Source organism: Salvelinus sp. IW2-2015, linkage group LG13, assembly GCF_002910315.2.
Source record: "Salvelinus sp. IW2-2015 linkage group LG13, ASM291031v2, whole genome shotgun sequence".
In the NCBI taxonomy this organism is placed as follows: Eukaryota; Metazoa; Chordata; class Actinopteri; order Salmoniformes; family Salmonidae; genus Salvelinus; species Salvelinus sp. IW2-2015.
The window spans coordinates 14,570,526-14,593,188 of NC_036853.1; the positions used below are offsets into that span (position 1 = coordinate 14,570,526).

Below are 22,663 nucleotides of genomic sequence, written 5' to 3' on the forward strand. Positions count from 1 at the left end.
AACATGCAGTAGGCTGCAGCAGAGGACAGTAGATTCACTGCCCTCCTGATTGACTGCTTATCCTCGGGTGTTAAGTGCAGACTGACTCATCAGGGGGTTGTTATTTATGGATGGTGCCTGATGATCAGCTGGCAAGGCTGGCAGAGGTGAATGAATTGGTACCCCTGTCTGCTGTGGAGGGGACAGGAGGGGGGACACAGAGAGGGGGCACAGAGAGGGGGCACAGCCGCTCAAGGGGCTGAGGGCGGTTTCTCACTGTAACAGGCAGAGAGATATTCTTCATTTGGCATTCTGCAGCAACCTCCTCAGAGCCGAATAGAATTCAGAATTGGATAGAGCCACTCAATATTCCTCTCACTCATTCATACTTTATAGAGGGGGAATCTGTAGGCATAGATAGCCCCACCGAGGGGGATAGATAGGCTGGGAGGTCTGGTGGAGAGGTCAAACAGGGATGAGAGAGAGTGAGCAAGTTATAGTTTAAGGGAGGTAAAACATGCACATTTGTTTCTGTTTGCATGTGATAAAGAGGGACTTGGTTTGTCTGTGTTTCTTACATACAGATTGTGTCTGTGTGACTTGGCACATAACATCCCCCTCACTGAGACAGAAAAACTATTGATCAGTTGCTGCCCATGCTTTGCTTTCAGGACCCCCTGGTGAGGCTGCCCGCAAACATTGCCTGCTTGAAAAAAATACTGTTTAAACAAACAAGTGCTCCAATGTTTCAGCTCAGAGAGATGCCTGGGGAGTGAGGGAATGAGAGAAACAAAGGGGAAGAGAGGGTCGGGTGGGTGCTTAAAAAAAGTTTGAAAAAAGAACAAGAGAGCGATCGCCCAAAAGCCAAACATGTTGTTTTGTTGCACCATTTGTCAGGGGTGACACAAGATGGTTTCTAATCTAACTGTGAGCTCCAGCAAATCTGGCGAACAGCGGGGCTACTACAGAGAGAAATCAGAGCCTGGCCCTGGGAGACATGGATCTGATACGTGTGAAGTTCCCAGCAGCTCAGCTTCACAGACCCTGGCAGCCTCTGTTCTGTTCTGTGGATGTCCTTCTCAGTGTCATTCTGTGGCCTTGGGTGTCTGCTCCATAGAGAGCATGGCCCTGACTTTAAAACTGCCGCTCTCTGCTCTTCTATTGTAATGGACATATCTCTCGCTCTCTCGCTCTCTCTCAATTCAATTCAGTAGACTTTATTGACATGGCAGGTTAAATTACTTACATTGTCAAAGTATACATATAACAAAAAATGGTGGGACCAACAGCAATCATAATAGTAGTAGTGGAAATGTGATTACCATAACAGCAATATTAATGAGAATAATAATACATTAAAGCAATGGTAGTTGACCAATCTCAACCTGACTGAGAAGCCACATAACATGGTATGAAAGCCAAAAAAATTCAAATTTTTGCCACCACCTGTCCCTCAGGTGGTGGCAGGAGGACACATATTTGGCTTTGCACATTTTGGCTTTTCACCCAATACATATTTGATTATTTATTCTACAAATTCTTTGTATTGAATGATCATTTTGGTAAAGAAAGATTCTCTTAGGTCTGAGTATTTGTCACAGTGTAATAGGAAATGCAGCTCTATCTCTACCTCACCCTTGGAGCAGAGTGAGTACAGCCTGTCCTCTCTGGGCAGCCAGGTTTGCCTGTGACGACCAGTCTCTACAGCCAGACTGTGCTCACAGAGTCTTCACCTAGTCAGTGTTTTCCTCAGTTTTCTATCAGTCACTGTGGTCAGATAGTCTGCCACCGTGTACTGTCTGTTTAGAGCCAAATAGCATTGAAGTTTACTTAGCTTTTGGGTGGTGTCTTTCCAATAGGTGATATGTTTATTTTTGCTTGTCATGGGCCAGATTTTCGGAGTGCTGTCCTGAGGCTCTATGGGGTTGGTTTGGGTTAGTGAACTGAGCCTCAGAAACAGCTGGCTGAGGGGACTCTTCTCTTGTTTCATCTCTTGACATTGTAGGGCTGTGTGATGGAATGTTTTGGGGTCACTTGATTTTAGATGGTTGTAAAATTTGATGGCTATTTTTTCTATTCGAATAGGAGGGGGTGTGTCACATCTTCTCCTGCCACACCCCCTAGTGGACATCCGGTGTCTCCTTGACCTGCAGCCATTCCCCCAGTTCCCTCTCCCTCTCTCTCTGTGTGTGATTGTGTGGTTGGATACAGGTGTGCTGGAGTCAGAGCAGTTCCCCACCAGCTGCAACCCGTTCCGTAATCAAGACCTCTACAAATACTCAGTCCTGCCACTTCCAAATCTCCGTTCAGTCAGTCATGCTTCTAGCTATTTATTATTATTTAAGATCCTGTATCCTGCTGTGCCTGTTTCCTTGCCTGACGCTGTTTCTCCTCTCACTGCAGTTTTGCCGCTCTGACTCTGGCTCCTGTTCCACATCTCACCACCCTGCTACCCTGTTCTGGATTCAACTCACCATCACTCCCTTGGATTCCCCTCCGGACCTGTTTACCCTGTCCCAACCCAGCTCACTCCAACCTCAGCCTCCACATCTGGTTTCCTACAACTCATCCAAGCTTCCCTGGATCTCCCCTTCATCTCTCCCTGTGTTACAATAAATATCTTGGTTCATTCATCCCTGTTTCCTGGTCTGAGTCTGCTCTTGGGTTCCCCTGTTCGGCTTTGCCTAACAGTACGATCTGGCCAAGATATGAACCCAGCAGACTCGGATACTCTCCACCAAATTCTCATTGGTCAAGGCACCCTGCTCAATTAACATGACCAATCCCTAAAAACCCTTCTGGAAACTATCAATGAGTTTTCACAGAGCCTGTCTGTCCTACAGGGCCAAACCTTCGCTCAGAGCTCACAACCTGTCCCAAGTCCTTCCTCTCCATCCCGGGAGTAGTTTGTTCCTACTCCAGAGCACTACGATGGTAACCTCAGAGCCTGCAGAGCTTTTCTAGTAAAATGTTCACTAGTATTTGAGCAACAGCCCAGCTCTTATGCTAGTGAACGAGCCAAGATTTAGTTTTTGATTGGTTGCCTCTGTGGTGCAGTGCTTTCCTGGCCACTACTGTGTGGGAGAGACAGTCACCCATTTGCTTCTCCTATAGCATATTCAAAGAGGAGATGAGGAAGGTCTTCGACCACCCGGTCTGCGGGTGGTCTGTCCCTCCATCAAGGCTCCCAGAGTGTTGCTGAAATGGAATGTGAGTTCCTTAACATCTGCTTCGGTGCATCCCTACCCCAGGCATGTTCTAAGCCTGAACCCATGCAGCTCGGCCGGACCCGTCTATCTCCAGAGGAGAGGCAGCGGCGTATCGATACTAGGAGCTGTCTATACTGTGGCCAGGTTGGCCACCTGGTCTCCACTTGTTCCCTGCGTCCAGTAAGAGGATGCTCAGCCTTTATGGGGAAAATACTGTTGAGTCAAATCGCCGGCCCATCTTCCCCCAGACCCCTGTTTGAGGCCAACCTTGTGTGGCAGAGCCAGGCTTTTCCTCTATCTGCTCTTATAGATTCAGGTGCCGATGAGAGCTTTCTGGATCGAGGTGTTGTTAACCAGTTGGGCCTCGACACTGTGGTTGCACAGACTTTACTCTACAACGGGGAGCCAGGTTTTACTGTGTCTATCCCTCTCAATGGCAAGGCTGTACTTACTGAGCCTGCACTTTGTCAAGGTTTTTCTAAGGTTTTGATCAGCAACCATGGTCAAATAGTTTGCCATGGTGTACTGTCAATTTAGGGCCAGATAGCACTGCATTTAACTTTTTGCATTTAGTTTCCCAATAGGTAATGTAGATTTGTTTGGACTGTGTTGTAATTTGGTATATTCTGATTGATTGGATGTTCATGAGGCTTCAGTGTGTTAGTAGAACAGCCCCAGGACCAGCTGGATGAGGGGACTCTTTTCTTTGCTCAGCTCTTGGCATTGCAGGGTTTGTTAATGATAATTCACTCACTCTCTCCCTCTCTCCCTCACTCACTCCCTCACTCACTCACTCACTCACTCACTCACTCACTCACTCACTCACTCACTCACTCACTCACTCACTCACTCACTCACTCACTCACTCACTCACTCACTCACTCAATCACTCAATCACTCACTCACTCTAAATTGTGAATGTGCAGGCTAAATGTGGGATTGGAAAAAGTCAAACGACAAGGAAGGGTAATTGAAATTAGATCTGGAAGGCCTCCAGACAAAACAGAGGTTGGATATTTAAATTAGATGACAAGGTCAAGGTCATGTATTCTATCTGCCAGCTCATAGACTGCTATTTCACCATGGCAACCGCCTTGCTCTCTGTCCCCTCAACCCTCCATCTCCTTCATCTCTCTTTCTCGCTCGCTCGCTCTTTGTTTCTCTCTGCCTTCAGCCACTGTTCTTCTGTCCAGCTGTCAAGGACTCCTCTTCAAACCCCTCTTGTCACTGTATGTTTGCATGTACGCATGTCTGTGTCTGTCTGTGCAAAGCACATGTGGCCATTCAGTGTGCCGTGTGTGTGTGTGTGTGTGTGTGTGTCTGGGACTCTGAGCTGCTATATGACTGAGAGACCGAGCTAGACAGAGACAGGTAGGGGCTGTAGCATGGTGATGATGCGGAGCTCCGTCTTTCAGGGGCCGGCTCTGGTGGGCCGTAGCCCAGTCTGGGATGAGTGGCTCAACGAGTCCCTCCGCTGGGCCAAGAAGAGGTGGATGAATGCACGGTGTCTCTCTGGGCCATCCAACTTGGTGTTTTTCCACTCCATCTCCCAGGCGAGATGGAGGACTCCAGGCATCACACTACTTTCCCCGCCCACCTGCCCGTCAGGGGCCCAGCACAGATTGTTTCACTCGTCATGCTGGGTGCAGATTGGGTTTTCATAGCTTTTCATTGACTATACAATGCAGAAACTCTAAAATGGCAACTTTACCTTGCTTAGTGGTAAGTTTGGATGTGTGGCAAAGTTGGTATCCGTTCATTGCACCTGATGGGTTTAATTTAGCATTAGCATCATTGAATCCTATGTGAACCCATCTGTTTTATGAATCTGTAATTTACCATCCTGTCATTAGCACAGAGGAAATGAATACAATTAGAAAAGATGTCCCACATCCGTGCATTTATTTTGATATGTAATGAATATTTTCTGAAAGGTAAGGATGTGAATGGGGAGTACTATCCACAGGCGTGATGAAACACTGATAATGATGATCCACACTGGGCTCATGTTGAATAATTGACGTTGTGTGCGACACCCAGCTGAGCATGCAGTTGCGTGTAGTGTAGTTGGGTAGTGGCTAGTGTGTAGTGGAATGGAATGGGCACGTATGTCTCGGAGAACGCTAGCGGGTGCTAATATCCACAGGGAATGTTTTGCAAGTGCGGGCTATGTTGTTAGTTTGTGATTAATTTGCAGCCCCTGGGCACCCCTGCTGTGGCCCTCAACAAGACTGGGGCCCTCCTGGGGTTTATGGATAGAGAGACAGTGCATTAACGATTCCTACCTCCCTAACTTGGACATATAATTAGCCAGTGAGCAGCAACAACAGAGTGGAGAAGGTTTTTTGGGGGAGTGTTGTCTCTACAAAACGCATGTGCATATGTTGTCTGTAACCATTGAGTCATAGCCTTGCACAGGAATTATGCATGGTCCAGCTGTAGTGTTAAAAGGAGCACTGCGATGTATAGCCTCTAAAAGTTTGTCAGGCCTCCCTGGGCTGATAGTGCAGTTATATTCACTTCTTTAAATTCACAAAAAGATTAAATTGTAATTTGTCATTAGGTCAACTAGCTAGCTACATTTCATTTACATGTGTGGGTTTTTTCAGACATTTAATTGAAAAATCAAGTGTTATCTGCTACTGATTTTCATTTGACTTTTCATTAGGGGACAGACATTTGACTTTTCATTATGGGACAGACATTTGACTTTTCATTATGGACAGACATTTGACTTTTCATTAGGGACAGACATTTGACTTTTCATTTGGGACAGACATTTGACTTTTCATTATGGGACAGACATTTGACTTTTCATTATGGGACAGACATTTGCTTTCATTAGGGGACAGACTTTGACTTTTCATTATGGGACAGACATTTGACTTTTCATTATGGGACAGACATTTGATCTTTTATTGGGGAAGACATTTGACTTTTCATTATGGGACGACATTTGACTTTTCATTATGGGACGACATGATTTTTCATTAGGGACGACATTTGACTTTTCATTATGGACAGACATTTGACTTTTCATTAGGGGACAGACATTTGACTTTTCATTATGGACAGACATTTGACTTTTCATTAGGGGACAGACATTTTACTTTTCATTAGGGGACACGACATTTGACTTTTCATTATGGGACAGACATTTGACTTTTCATTTATGGGACAGACATTTGACTTTTCATATGGAGACAGACATTTGATTTTCATTAGGGGACAGACAATTTGACTTTTCATTATGGGACAGATCATTTGACTTTTCATTAGGGGACAGACATTTGACTTTTCATATGTGGACAGACATTGCTTTTCATATGGGAAAACATTTGACTTTTCATTATGGGACAGACATTGACTTTTCATTATGGACAGACATTTGATCTTTCATTATGGGACAGACATTTTGACTTTTCATTAGGGGACAGACATTTGACTTTTCATTATGGGACAGACATTTGACTTTTTCATTAGGAGACAGACATTTGACTTTTCATTAGGGGACAGACATTTGACTTTTCATTATGGGACAGACATTTGACTTTTCATTATGGACAGACATTTGAGTTTTCATTAGGGGACAGACATTTGACTTTTCATATGGGAAGACATTTGACTTTTCTATGGGACAGACATTTGACTTTTCATTAGGGACAGACATTTGACTTTTCATTATGGGACAGATTTGACTTTTCATTATGGGACAGACATTTGACTTTTCATTATGGACAGACATTTGACTTTTCATTAGGGACTTGACTTTTCATATGGGACAGACATTTGACTTTTCATTAGGGGACAGACATTTGACTTTTCATTAGGGGCAGACATTTGACTTTTCATTATGGGACAGACATTTGACTTTTCATTATGGGACAGACATTTGAGTTTTCATTAGGGGACAGACATTTGACTTTCATTATGGGACAGACATTTGACTTTTCATTAGGGGACAGACATTTGACTTTTCATTATGGGACAGACATTTGATTTTCATTAGGGGACAGACATTTGACTTTTCATTGGGGAAGACATTGACTTTTCATTATGGACAGACATTTGACTTTTCATTATGGGACACATTTGACTTTTCATTATGGACAGACATTTGATTTTCATTAGGGGACAGACATTTGACTTTTCATTATGGGACAGACATTTGACTTTTCATTAGGGGACAGACATTTGACTTTTCATTATGGGACAGACATTTGACTTTTCATTATGGGACAGACTTTGACTTTTCATTATGGGACAGACATTTGACTTTTCATTATGGACAGACATTTGACTTTTCATTATGGGACAGACTTGACTTTTCATTAGGGGACAGACATTTGACTTTTCATTATGGGACAGACATTTGATTTTTCATTAGGAGACAGACATTTGACTTTTCATTAGGGGACAGACATTTGACTTTTCATTATGGGACAGACATTTGACTTTTCATTATGGGACAGACATTTGAGTTTTCATTAGGGGACAGACATTTGACTTTTTTATGGGACAGACATTTGACTTTTCATTAGGGGAAAGACATTTGACTTTTCATTATGGGACAGACATTTGACTTTTCATTAGGGGACAGACATTTGACTTTCATTAGGGCAGACTTATGGGACAGACATTTGACTTTTCATTATGGGACAGACATTTGACTTTTCATTATGGACAGACATTTGAGTTTTCATAGGGGACGACATTTGACTTTTATTTGGACAGACATTTGACTTTTCATTAGGGGACAGACATTTGACTTTTCATTAGGGAAGACATTTGACTTTTCATTATGGGACAGACATTTGATTCTTGACATCTGATTTCATTATGACAGACATTTGACTTTTCATTATGGACAGACATTTGACTTTTCATTATGGGACAGACATTTGACTTTTCATTACGGGACCAGACATTTGACTTTTCATTATGGGACAGACATTTGACTTTTTCATTATGGGACAGACATTTGACTTTTCATTATGGGACAGACATTTGACTTTTCATTATGGAAGAACATTTGATTTTCATTATGGACAGACATTTGACTTTTCATTATAGGACACATTTGCTTGTCTGCTCACTTGTTTGTTGTGTTATCAATGGCTGCATTTTTTGACAAATTAGGTACCATCTGGCCTCATCGGAAGGGAAATATATTTGGCACCACCTATATTTGGATTAATGATGCCACACATTCACGCAAGCAAGTTCACACTCAAACTCTCTCTCTCTCTCTCCTCTCTCCTCTTCCTCTCTCTCTCTCTCTCTCTCTCTCCTCTTTCTCTCCTCTTCTCTCTCTCTCTCTCCTTCTCTTCTCTCTCTCTCTCTCTTCTCTCTCTCTCTCTTCTTCTCTCTCTTTCTCTCTCATTAGCCCTCAGTAACTGCTATGACAGAGAGCTCCCTATATAGACTGTAATAGTAGTGACATGGGACCTCATCTCAGGATCCAGGCGGCTGTGTGTGACCTGTGTCCCCTCGTTTGGGCTGTGTATATTCCTCTGATGAGCAGCTCTCTGCAGGGTGCAGAGGGGAAGACAGAGTCCTGAACTCCTGATCCCACAATCTGCTGAGCTAATGGAGGCCAGCCACCCATCCTTCATCTCTATTAATTTCCTGCCTTCTCTCTTTCACCACCCCTCTATCCACTGGTGGCTCATAGGTCAGGTCAGGTGGCATGACATGCCACTCTAATCTGCTCACTCATCTGCTCTGGCCTGAGCCCTGATCAAAGCCAGTGCCAGGCGCCAATGTCATTTCATTGGACACACTATGCAGAGAGACCACCCTCAAATAGGAGTGTGTCTGTGTGTGTGCGTGTGCATGTGTGTGTGTGTGTGTGTGTGTGTGTGTGTGTTGTGTGTGTGTGTGTGTGTGTGTGTTGTGTGTGTGTGTGTGTGTGTGTGTGTGTGGTACAGTGGAAGGTTCCAGGCTGTGTGACCTTGGGGCCAGTGCCCACACCATGTGGAGAAAAAACATAAATCTTCAATCCAGATCTACTATGATACTGTCACTTGAGCATTTCAGGCAGGCATTAAAGGAATGCATAACACAGCATGGCCCCGGATGACAATGATAATGACTATGCTGGCAGTAATGGTAATTATTCATTGAAATGTAAGTTATTTATCTATATCAGCTTTGGAACTCTGTCTCATGGCACTATCTCCCTGGTATCTCACTATCTTGTGGGGTGTCTCAGTCAGAGAGAAACAGAGTCACAGTGCTATTGCGTAGCTCAGCGTTGCTGAGGATTGAGAGCTCCATGGCTGAGTCTGGATGAGGTTGCCCTGCCCTCTGAATGATAATGTGTTTCTGGTAGCAGGCTCATCTGTTTGGGCTATGCTGTGTGCTGTTGGCATGCCACCCCCCAATCCCACAATCCCCCTGTCTCCCAAAGCTTTGATCGCTAGCTAGGCTGGAGACATCGGGCCCTGCCAGCTTTCCTCTGTACCAAACAAATCCCCAAAGTTTAGGGCTGGCACTGCGTCCCGCCCTCCAGATTTCACAGGCGATGCCGTATGTTGCTGGACACCACTATTGTTCAATACGGAGACCATGGACATGCCAGGAGAGCACCGGCTGCGGTGTAACCATGGTGAATGGGCTTTTGTAAAAGAGATCTGCTCTCCTAGAACATAGGCCCATACACAGTTTTACAATGCTTTTATAGTTGGAGGGAGATGTGGATGGGGTATACAGTGGGTATAATACACTACATGACCAGAAGTATGTGGACACCTGTTAGTCGAAAATCTAATTCCAAAATCATGGGCATTAATGTGGAGTTGGTCATCCCCTTGCTGCTATAACAGCCTCCACTCTTCTGGGAAGGTTTTCCACAAGATGTTGGAGCATTGTTGCGGGGACTTGCTTCCATTCAGCCACAAGAGCATTAGTGAGGTCAGGCACTGATGTCATGCGATTAGACCTGGCTCGCAGTCGGCATTCTAATTCATCCCAAAAGGTGTTCAATGGGGTTGAGGTCAGGGCTCTGTGCAGGCCAGTCAAGTTCTTCCACACCGATCTGGACAAACCATTTCTGTATGGTCACTTTGTGCACAGGGGCATTGTCATGTTGAAATAGAAAATATCCTTTCTCAAACTGTTGCCACAAAGTTGGAACCACAGAATTGTCTAGAATGTCATTGCATGCTGTAGCGTTAAGATTTCCCTTCACTGGAACTAAGGAGTCTGAACCATGAAACACAGCCCTAGACCATTATTCCTCCTCCACCAAACTTTACAGTTGGCACTATGCATTGGGGCAGGTAGTGTTCTCTTGGCATCCGCCAAACCCAGATTAGTTTGTCTGACTGTCAGATGGTGAAGCATGATTCATCACTCCAGAGAATGTGTTTTCATTGCTCCAGAGTCCAATGGCGGCAAACTTTACACCACTCCAGCCGACACTTGGCATTGCGCATGGTGATCTTAGGCTTGTGTGTGGCTGCTCGGTCACGGAACCCCATTTCATGAAGCTCCCGACGAACAGTTCTTGTGCTGACGTTGCTTCCAGTGTCTGTTTGGAACTCGGTAGTGAGTATTGCAACCGAGGACAGACGATTTTTACATGCTACGTGCTTCAGCACTCGGCGGTCCTGTTCTGTGAGCTTGTGAGGCCTACCACTTCACGGCTGAGCCGTTGTTACTCCTAGACGTGTCCACTTCACAATAACATGTGAAGTTAAATAAAGGTTAAAAAAATAAAAGTTGAAAGTTGAAAGTCACTGAGCTCTTCAGTAAGGCCATTCTACTGCCATGTTTGTCGATGGAGATCGCATGGCTGTGTTCTCGATTGTATACACTTGTAAGCAACGGGTGTGGCTGAAATAGCCGAATCCACTAATTTGAATGGGGGTCCTCATACTTTTGTATAAATAGTGTAACTAAAGGAATAATATGAGACGCTATCAGAGCTCTTTTGCTCCTGGACTGCATCTCTCAATTTAGTCAGAGTGTTTCATCTCCTGCTGCAGTGCCCTCTGCTCTGTCATCTCCGAATGAGAGGCTGATGGGAGTCGTCGGTCTCCAGATAAGAGGTCAGATAAACAGCAGACTTATGACCACTGGTATCATATCTACTAAGACACTGGAGAAAAGCCATGACTGAGACAGATAGGAGATGGAAGACCATGCAGACATGAATTTGAGAGACAGACTGAATGAAAAATGTTTGTGTGTGTCTGTGTATGTTTATGTTGGTGTGTGTGTGTCGGCATGTGTGAGTTAGCTGCAGTTAGGGGAAATGTGTGGTGATCCATCAGTGCCAGGCGGGGATCTCAGCAGGGCTCTGAGGAGACACACACTAACATCCTGTGACCGTGAGGATCCTGTTTTGGAGCCCACGCTGCTTTAACTGCAGGTCAACACAGCAAATCAGCCGGCCCGTCAAGTGGGGTCATGACCCTGGTCTGCCCCAGCTCCCAGACTGAGGTACTCTGGTGTCTAAGTAGAGGAACAACCTCTTTCGGGGTCACAGGGTGACTACTGCCCTTCCTATAAACCATGCATCCTGTTTATACTGCTACTGGCTAGTAACCCGTTCCCTGTCACTCACTGAGACTAATTAATAGTCAGTTTGATTCTTTCTGATATAAATATTGCTCTTTTGGGTACTTTTGGATTTCTTATAAATGCCCATTTTGGTTACTGTGAGTACAAGTTATCCATGCACCCTGCAAACCTGTTGCTCTGCTCTGATGCAGTAAACAATCTACATATAACCTGTCACATAATTGTTTTATATTTAACTAGGCAAGTCAGTTAAGAACAAATTCTTATTTACAATGACGGCCTACCCCAGCCAAACCTTCCCCTAACCCTGACGACGCTGGGCCAATAATGCCCTATGAGACTCCAGATCACAGCCGGTTGTGATACAGCCCGGGATCGAACCATGAAGTGGTTCACTTAAGTGTACTTATTTGGTAACCCATGTAGATTCAAGCTTCATAAAAGTTCTATCAAATTCAGAAATGTATGATGCTGTTTGATACATGGGTCATGTGTGATCTCACTGATTTATGGTCAGCTCTGGGTTTCCATATGTCTGGACTCTCAGGTCTACAGGCTGATCTCAGGCCTGTGGATTTACAGCTCTCACCTGATAGACCAGATCTGTATGCCCCATTCATTTTAATCCAATATGTTGCTGTCATTCCTCCCCTCGTCTCCCCAGGCTGAGACTCTCTCTCTCTCTCTGTCTCTCTCTCTTCGTCTGTCTGTCTGTCTCTGTCTCTTCCTCTCTCTGTCTCTTCCTATCTCTCTGTCTCTCTGTCTCTTCCTCTCTCTGTCTCTTCCTATCTCTCTGTCTCTCTGTCTCTTCCTATCTCTCTGTCTCTCTGTCTCTTCCTCTCTCTCTCTCTGTCTCTTCCTTTCTCTCGCTCTGTCTCTTCCTCTCTCTCTCTCTCTCTTCGTACTCTTCCCCTCTTCTCTGTCTCTTCCCCTTTCTCTGTCTCTCTTTCTTCCTCTCTTTCTCTCTCTTCCTCTCTCTCTCTCTCTCCTCTCCTCTCTCTCTCCTCTGTCTCTTCCTCCCTCTCTCTGTCCCTCTCTCTGTCCCTCCCTCCCTCTCTGTCCTCTGTCTCTTTCACTTTCTCTCTCCCCCCCCCCCTCTCTCTCCTCTCTCTTCCCATGTTTAGCCATGGGCTTTGGTTAGTTTTAGCCTCGTCTAGAAGGGCTCTATATTATATTGTGAGTAATGATGTCCCTCTCAACCCTTGATACAGGAATGGCATGCATACTGTAGATGACGAGTGTTGATGCCCATGCAGTCTCTGGAGTGAGGTATGTGGAGAGGGATGACCTCTGGTTCCTCACTGATCCAGGATTCTCTTCCCTGCCTGGCACAAGATGCAGGTGGATTGGACCCACCCTGAAGGAAATGATATGCAGACAGGAAAATATTAGCTTAGGCTCAATCAAGTTTCTGTGCTGGCACATCTGCAAATGTTTTGCTGTAAGGTTTACACTCTAACCTTTCTTTGGCTGACTGGATTGTGGGCTGTGCTTTTGTCCCTGGCTGAGCACATTTACAGTGGTTTGCAAAATGTGTTCTTGGCAGACAGGAGACAATGGGAATGAAAATGTCAAACAAGAATCCCATTTACTAGGGTCAGACTTGAGCAGAAAATACATATGCAGAGTGCATGAATGTGAATGTGCATATGCATTACGTATGTGTGTGTTTGTCTGTCTTGAGAGAAAGAAAGAGATTTCAAATGTTCACAGTATTTAAGGCCAGCGCCACCGCTTCACATAAAAACCCACCCCACACCATGGCTCTGTCGAGGGTAGGGATGAATCTCTTCCTCTCTCTCCTCTCTTCTCCGTTTGCCTCTCTCTCTCTTTCTCCTCTCTCATCCCTCCATCAACTCTCCCTTCATCTCTAATCCCTGGCTAACAGATCCCAGAACAAAGAGTGACCCTGAGCTTCTGTTGAGTTCTGCCTTCGCCCGAGGAGAGCAAAGAGACACCCTGTGGGCCTGTTCTCTCTTTAACAGACAGCAGAGAGAAAACAATATGACTGTATATCTATCACTTTATTCCCTCACTCTGTTTATGAAGTCTTTGGACACCAATACTTCTAACTTTGGTGGAATGGATGATAGTTATTAAGACAAGATGGTAGAATATAGCTGTCAGGCTGAACCCCCATACCATGGCCCATGTGTAGCTTAGACACTGTATCCCTGTCTGTGTCCCACGGTGGCAGGGCGTGCTCTGTCAGCTGATATCCTCTCATTGTTGCTCCTCACCGTCCCACTGGTCCCATCTCTGTTCTCTCACTCTACAGCTGTTGTTCTGTCTGGAGGCCTTTTGATCTGTATGTCTGTCAGCACTGTGTCCGTGTACTGACCCCTCTACCCGGAGTCCAGCGCGTCATCAGCTCCTCACTCTGCCAATGGGCTGGTTAACAACTGATCAATGATCTCGCAAAGTGCTATGTTTGCTTGATCATGTTGTCAAGCAGCTGTGTTGTCATAACTCTCGCATCACTGAAATTATGCTGCCCATACCCTGATTTCCCACTTAAAAAGCAGTCATTTTTATATTTTCATTATGGTTCTAGATGTACTTGACCCTCTGAAAAAGGAATGTGCTATAACATGTACTGTATGTCAGAATGGTGTGTTATTGGACCAGTGCAGATCCAAATGTTGTGTTCCAGACCCTGCACATCAGTGCAATAGTGATGATATGAAGAAAACTTTTGTGGCAACTACCGGACATATGGACTCTGGGTTGTATCTCTTTTAAGTGACTGCCCTGGCCGAGTTTAACTACATATATCAAAGTATAGGCCTGAGTCCTTTGCTGCAAGACAATACGGCGTCTCTGTGGGACCACAGCTTTATTTTCAGTCTTCACTGTTTCTGTGACAAACGGCCCTTTTCATCATAATGCTATAAGATTCTAAAGTAATGCCCTTTATGACAGCTATGCTGTATATGCTTGTTTTATATGCTTATAGAAGTGTATAGCTTCCAGGAACGGATTAGCCATTGAAAAATAAGACTGAAAGAGAAGAAAGGAAAATAACATGTTGTCATTATGTTGTTTTTAAAGTATGCTGCTTATTTATCCCTTCTTTCTGGCCCCACTCTTACCATACCAACCCTTTCTACTTCTCTATCTACCATACCACCCCGTGCTACTTATCGCTATCTACCATACCACCTTGTGCTACTTATCGCTATCTACCACACCACCCCGTGCTACTTATCGTTATCTACCATACCACCCCGTGCTACTTATCGCTATCTACCATACCACCNTATCTACCATACCACCCCGTGCTACTTATCGCTATCTACCATACCACCTTGTGCTACTTATCGCTATCTACCATACCACCTTGTTCTACTTATCGCTATCTACCACACCACCCCGTGCTACTTATCGTTATCTACCATACCACCCCGTGCTACTTAGCGCTATCTACCATACCACCCTGTGCTACTTATCGCTATCTACCATACCACCCTGTGCTACTTATCGCTATCTACCATACCACCCCGTGCTACTTATCGCTATCTACCACACCACCCTGTGCTACTTACCGCTATCTACCATACCAACCCTTTTTACTTATTGCTATCTACCATACCACCCTGTGCTACTTATCGCTATCTACCACACCACCCTGTGCTACTTAGCGCTATCTACCATACCAACCCTTTCTACTTATCGCTATCTACCATACCACCCCGTGCTACTTAGCTCTATTTACCATACCACCCCGTCCTACTTAGCGCTATTTACCATACCACCACTGCTACTTAGCGCTATTTACCATACCACCACTGCTACTTAGCGCTATTTACCATACCACCTCTGCTACTTAGCGCTATTTACCATACCACCTCTGCTGTCACAGGCCTGCAGGCTCTGTGTGACTGGCAGGGAAGGACAGGACTCAGCAGGGTTTTGACAAACACTTCTAGCTAGAGAGAGTGAAAAGAGCAGCGCATCTGAGCTCAGGCCTCTGAGCAGGACTTTGCATCAGAGGTGTGTTGCTCCAACTCCAATTTTTTTTTTCAGTTGTAACTATTTCAAAAGAATGAAATATATGTGTAAAATGGACGTACTGTATTTGAAAACAAAGCTCATCCACACAATGTAAACTGCCAAGGTGAAATGCAGGTAATCTACTAGGCTGCCTTTTTGTGTGTTTAAAGACCAGCATAGAGGACATTTTCCCTCCACTTCCCTATGCCTGCCTTGCCTGAGCGCAGCCGGATCGAGTACTCATCCGAGAGAGAAAAAATGGGAATTCAATTTTGTGCTCTTATCAGTTCCAAGAGTAGTCTGGGTTTTAATTTGGAGGTTGAAATGACTTGAGAAGGTGGAAGGAAGCAGCTGTACAGTGAACAAGGAGACGTGGGCAATCAGGCTATCACACAGATCTAAGGCCGCCTGCCTGGGAAAATAATTTCCAAGAACTGGATAGGCCACCTGATCTGGCTTCCCAAACTCCTTAATAAGAAAATCAATGCAATGCGATGCTTCCAACCCTATAATTACATTAGCCCATTTCTGTGTTCACTGGGAAGGATGTTTGAGAGCCTGTGCTGAGGTAATGGCTTGTAGAGAAAATGATCGTTAAAACATTTGGCTTAGTAAGAGAGCTAGTGTTTTCTGTTTCTTAATTGCTGTAGCAGTACATACTGTAAGATATGCTTAGGTAAGTTTGATAGATTCTCTCTTGGGATCTTCTTTTCCTTATACTGGATCCTGGCTCTTATTTCTGTCATACTACATGTCACATGCCTGTTTTTTTTAAACAACGGTTTTCTGGAGTGGATAAGATATTGAAGCATGAATTAATGTCCCATGAGTTCTCTCACTTACTGCAACTTAGCAAAAAAAAATCTGTCTTTAGTCTTATCTGCTGAGAGTGGGAGAAAGGCAATTTAGTGGGGGATAGACTGTGGAGTCATGGTGCAGTGCCACTTACTGCAGAGGGATTATGGAAATGTGAATTGCGTTCAGGCAACTGATTTCAGAGCGACAGCTCCACGCTGGGACCATTCCTTAGTCATGAGATAATAAGTTAACTTCTACACGCAGCAGAATACTTAAACAAGTGATGATTTAATGCCACCATAATGCACCACTTCATATAACTGTAGCACAGGAGTTATTACTGCCTCTGTGTATCAACTGTAGTTTGGAATCCCTTTCTTCTGCCTTCAATTCTTCTTTGAACAAATTCAGCTGTAGCCATTCTTCTCTTGTCGGGTTGTGCGATCCGTTTAAATGTTGCATGGAGGGTGCCCAGAATCAGATCAAGAACATGAAGAAAATCTGTTCGGTTGGAGCCTCGGAGCAGGCTGGTATCGAGTCAAGCTTGCCTAGATGAGGGAAAAATACAAATCCACTTATTTAGCTTGACACATTCACATGCCAATTCACACTTGGAAAGGCAGATGAGCAGTTAGCATTCTCTGTAATGGCTGTTTATGTTGTCCTGGCGTGGTGTGATTATGCAATCTTGCCACCATAGCGGGGATTCTTCAAGCAGCTTAATATGAACAAACAAGCTCATTATTTTTTATATATAATAATATACAGTTGAAGTCGGAAGTTTACATACACCTTAGCCAAATACATTTAAACTCAGTTTTTCACAATTCCTGACATTTAATACTAGTAAAAGTTCCCTGTCTTAGGTCAGTTAGGATCACCACTTTATTTTAAGAATGTGAAATGTCAGAATAATGGTGGAGAGAATTATTTATTTCAGATTTTATTTCTTTCATCACATTCCCAGTGGGTCAGAAGTTTACATACGCTCAATTATTATTTGGTAGCATTGCCTTTAAATTGTTTAACTTGGGTTTAACGTTTGGGTAGCCTTCCGCAAGCTTACCACAATTAGTTGGGTGAATTTTGGCCCATTCCTCCTGACAGAGCTGGTGTAACTGAGTCAGGTTTGTAGGCCTCCTTGCTCGCACATGCTTTTTCAGTTCTGCACACACATTTTCTATAGGATTGAGGTCAGGGCTTTGTGATGGCAACTCCAATTCCTTGACTTTGTTGTCCTTAATCCATTTTGCCACAACTTTGGAAGTATGCTTGGGGTCATTGTCAATTTGGAAGACCCATTTGCGACCAAGCTTTAACTTCCTGACTGATGTCTTGAGATGTTGCTTCAATATATCCACATCATTTTCCATCCTCATGATTCCATCTATTTTGTGAAGTGCACCAGTCCCTCCTGCAGTAATGTACCCCCACAACATGATGCTGCCGCCATTCACGGTTGGGATGGTGTTCTTCGGCTTGCACGCCTCCCCCTTTTTCCTTCAAACATAACGATGGTCCGTTCTATTTTTGTTTCATCAGACCAGAGGACATTTCTCCATAAAGTAAGATCTTTGTCCCCATGTGCAGTTGCAAACCGTAGTCTGGCTTTTTTATGGCAGTTTTGGAGCAGTGTCTTCTTCCTTGCTGAGCGGCCTTTCAGGTTATGTCGATATAGGACTTGTTTTACTGTGGATATAGATACTTTAGTACCTGTTTTCTCCAGCATCTTCACAAGGTCCTTTGCTGTTGTTCTGGGATTGATTTGCACTTTTTGCACCAAAGTACGTTCATCTCTAGGAGAGAACGCATCTCCTTCCTGAGCGGTATGCCGGCTGCGTGGTCACATGGTGTTTGTACTTGCGTACTATTGTTTGACAGATGAACGTGGTACCTTCAGGCATTTATAAATTGCTCCTAAGGATGAACCAGACTTGTGGAGGTCTACAATTTTTTTTTCTGAGGTCTTGACTCATTTCTTTTGATTTTCCTATGATGTCAAGCAAAGAGGCACCGAGTTTGAAGGTAGGCCTTGATATTTATCCACAGGTACACCTCCAATTGACTCAAATTATGTAAATTAGCCTATCAGAAGCTTCTAAAGCCATGACATCCTTTTCTGGAATTTTCCAAGCTGTTTAAAGGCACAGTCAACTTAGTGTATGTAAACTTCTGACCCACTGGAATTGTGATACAGTGAATTATAAGTGAAATAATCTGTCTGTAAACAATTGTTGGAAAAATTAGTTGTGTCATGCACAAAGTAGATGTCCTAACCGACTTGCCAAAACTATAGTTTGTTAACAAGAAATTTGTGGAGTGGTTGAAAAGATAGTTTTAATGACTCCAACCGAAGTGTATGTAAACTTCCCACTTCAACTGTATATACCATTGAGCAGATGCTTTGATCCAAAGCGTCTTACAGTCATGCGTGCATACATTTGACATATTTTATTGTTTAAAAAAAAAAAATATTTCACCTTTATTTAACCAGGTAGCCCAGCTGGGAACAAGTTCTCATTTACAACTGTGACCTGGCCAAGATAAAGCCAAGCAGTTCGACACATACAACAACACAGAGTTACACATGGAATAAACAAACATACAGTCAATAATACAGTAGAAAAGTCTATATACAGTGTGTGTATATGTAGTAAGATTAGGGAGGTAAGGCAATAAATAGGCCATAGTGGCGAAATATTTACAATTTAGATGTGCAGATGATGATGTGCAAGTAGAGATACTGGGGTGCAAAAGAGCAAAAATAAATAACAATATGGGGCTGAGGTAGTTGGGTGGGCTATATACAGATGGGCTGTGTACAGGTACAGTGATCGGTAAGCTGCTCTGAAAGGTGATGCATAAATTTAGTAAGAGATATAAGTCTCCAGTTTCAGTGATTTTTGCAATTCGTTCCAGTCATTGGCAGCAGAGAATTGTTAGGAAAGGCAGCCAAATGAGAATTTGGCTTTGAGGATGACCAGTGAAATATACCTGCTGGAGCGTGTGCTACGGGTGGGTGTTGCTATGGTGACCAGTGAGCTGAGATACGGCGGGGCTTTACCTAGCATAGATTTATAGATGACCTGGAGCCAGTGGGTTTGGCGACGAATATGAAGTGAAGGCCAGTCAACAAGAGCATCCAGGTCGCAGTGGTGGGTAGTATATGGGGCTTTGGTGACAAAACGGATGGCACTGTGATAGACTGCATCCAATTTGCTGAGTAGAGTGTTGAAGGCTATTTTGTAAATTACATCGCCGAAGTCATGGATCGGTAGGATAGTCCGTTTCACGAGGGTATGTTTATCAGCATGAGTGAAGGAGGCTTTGTTGTGAAATAGGAAGCCGATTCTAGATTTAATTTTGGATTGGAGCTGCTTAATGTGAGTCTGGAAAGAGAGTTTACAGTCTAACCAGACACCTAGATATTTGTAGTTGTCCACATATTCTAAGTCAGAACCGTCCAGAGTAGTGATGCTAGTCGGGCTTGCAGGTGCGGGCAGCGATCGGTTGAAGAGCATGCATTTAGTGTTTCTAGCATTTAAGAGCAGTTGGAGGCCAYGGAAGGAGTGTTGTATGGCATTGAAGCTCGTCTGGAGGTTTGTTAACACAGTGTCCAAAGAAGGGCCAGAAGTATACAGAATGGTGTTGTCTGCGTAGAGGTGGATCAGAGAGTCACCAGCAGCAGAACGACATCATTGTTATATACAGAGAAAAGAGTCGGCCCGAGAATTGAACCCTGTGGCACCCCCATAGAGACTGCCGGAGGTCCGGACAACAGGCCCTCCGATTTGACACACTGAGCTCTATCTGAGAAGTAGTTGGTGAACCAGGCGAGGCAGTCATTTAAGAAACCAATGCTGTTGAGTCTGCCGACAAGAATGCGGTGATTGACAGAGTCGAAAGCTTTGGCCAGTTCAATAAAGACGGCTGCACAGTACTGTCTTTTATCAATGGCGGTTATGATATCGTGTAGTACCTTGAGCGTGGCTGAGGTGCACCCATGACCAGCTCTGAAACCAGATTGCATAACGGAGAAGGTACGGTGGGTTTTGAAATGGTCAGTGATCTGTTTGTTAACTTGGCTTTCAAAGACTTTAGAAAGGCAGGGCAGGATAGATATAGGTCTGTAACAGTTTGGGTTTAGAGTGTCTCCCCGTTTGAAGAGGGGGATGACCGCGGCAGCTTTCCAATCTTTTGGGATCTCCGACGAGCTCTTTCAGAACATTTGGGTGGAGGAGAAGCGGGGGGGCTTGGGAAAGTTTCTGCGGGGGGTGCAGAGCTCTTGGCCGGGGTATGGGTAGCCAGGTGGAAAGCATGGCCAGCCGTAGAAAAATGCTTATTGAAATTCTCGATTATCGTAGATGTATCGGTGGTGACAGTATTTCCTAGCCTCAGTGCCGTGGGCAGCTGGGAGGAGGTGCTCTTATTCTCCATGGACTTTACAGTGTCCCAAAACTGTTTTGAATTTGTGCTACAGGATGCAAGTTTCTGTTTGGTCCTGGGATAGAACTGGTGGACACCATGTTGCAAAAACCATGCTCTACCAACTGAGCTACAGAGGACAACTGTGTTTTGCTGTAATTCCGGAACCTATTACACGCCATGTTATTGCCACATACTCAGACTGAAATTAATCTGTTGTTCTTTTTGGCGTTATGTTTTGACAGCAGAAGAGGTACTGTACTAAGGCATAGAGAGATATAGTGAGAGAGGTTGAATGGTGAGTGGGTGGTTGATGATAATGAGGCAACTTAAATTCTCTTAGTCAACCCGTTACGTGATTTCCAGGCTTTTGCGCAGGAGGAAATGTCTGGTTTGCGAGACTCACCCATGGGTGGAGTAATGGTATTCTACATGTGCGCCCTGGATACAGTACACTGGGGATGTTGATGAAGAGTCTAAATACTCTGTTCTCTCTGTCTTTTCTTTCTGTCCTCCCTGCAGCGTGTCCCCAGGGGACGTTCAAGTCCACCCAGGGGCCAGGGCTGTGTCTGCAGTGCCCCCCCAACAGCCGCTCCACTGTGGAGGCTGCCACTATCTGCGGCTGCCGTAACGGATACTACAGAGGAGACATGGACCTGCCCGAGGCCTCCTGCACCAGTAAGTCTCACACTCCGACTAATCAATGGGAAAATACATTTGAAGAGGGCGTGCTCAATATCAACTGTTCTACATGTGCTGCTTATTCGGCACTTCCCATGCTTGACTGAAACAGTATAGAACCTGAGGGATGGGTGAATGGCCACCCCCTCCTCTACCAGCTTCATTTTGAATACTCACTCTTTAACACAAGGTCCAGTCAATGAAGTGTGAGAAGGAGAAAGCACTCTGGTCTAAACAACTGCCCGACCGAAAGACTTTATGATTCCATCGATGGATGAGCAGCTGTTCTAGGTCTCTCTCCATCTGCCCCATTGCCCCAGATCATATCAATGTAGGTTGATACATGAATACCATTTAACTGCTGTCCCTGAGGTTGAGCCAGCCACTCCAACCACTGCCCTAAAACTCCCTGATTCAGTTCCCTTCAAACCCACAGGGACAGAGAAAGTGGGGCACTGCGCTATGTAGGTGACCTGGATAGACAAGTACTAGGGGAAAATAAGACACGGTCACCCCATTCATAAATAGTTGAATATGAAACTAGTTTGTGAATGAAAGGTTGTTGGGTCAGAAAACACAGTCTATTGAACCACTGTTGTTCTATCCAGACCCCTTAGACGTGCTATTATAACTCTTCTATTTCATTGCCTCCAAACCATGCAAATGGTGCTTCTCAGAGGGACACTTTGGAGACACTTTGGATCTGCAAAACCCAGGGCTAGAGCATTAACCTTTTACTGCAGTGGGATATATCAGGGTCACACAGAGTGTCTCTTTGTAGTTTTAAACAAATCTACTTTGAAACAAAAGTATGTACCTCCCACATATGGTTATGGGCTTAAAATAAAACACCTGTACCATGTCAGATATAGAGTTGAAATGTATTCAATCTTGAGTTTGCATTCCAATATTACACTTCACAGAAGACTGAAATATACAGTGCATTCAGAAAGTATTCAGACCCCTTCCCCTTTTCCACATTTTGTTACGTTACAGCCTCATTAAAAAATTGATTAAATATTTTTTTTCCTCATCAATCTACAAACAAT

The 22,663-nt window shown here is 44.4% G+C and overlaps 1 protein-coding gene across 1 annotated transcript in view; it reads left to right on the plus strand.

Annotated features, from left to right (window-relative positions):
• LOC111971844 (ephrin type-B receptor 1) overlaps positions 1 to 22,663 on the plus strand; it is a 170,218-nt gene that overhangs the window by 64,500 nt on the left and 83,055 nt on the right. The window contains exon 4 of the mRNA XM_070446360.1: positions 21,456 to 21,611. Within this exon, the coding sequence (XP_070302461.1) occupies positions 21,456 to 21,611 (156 nt within the window). The remainder of the gene's footprint in view (positions 1 to 21,455; positions 21,612 to 22,663) is intronic.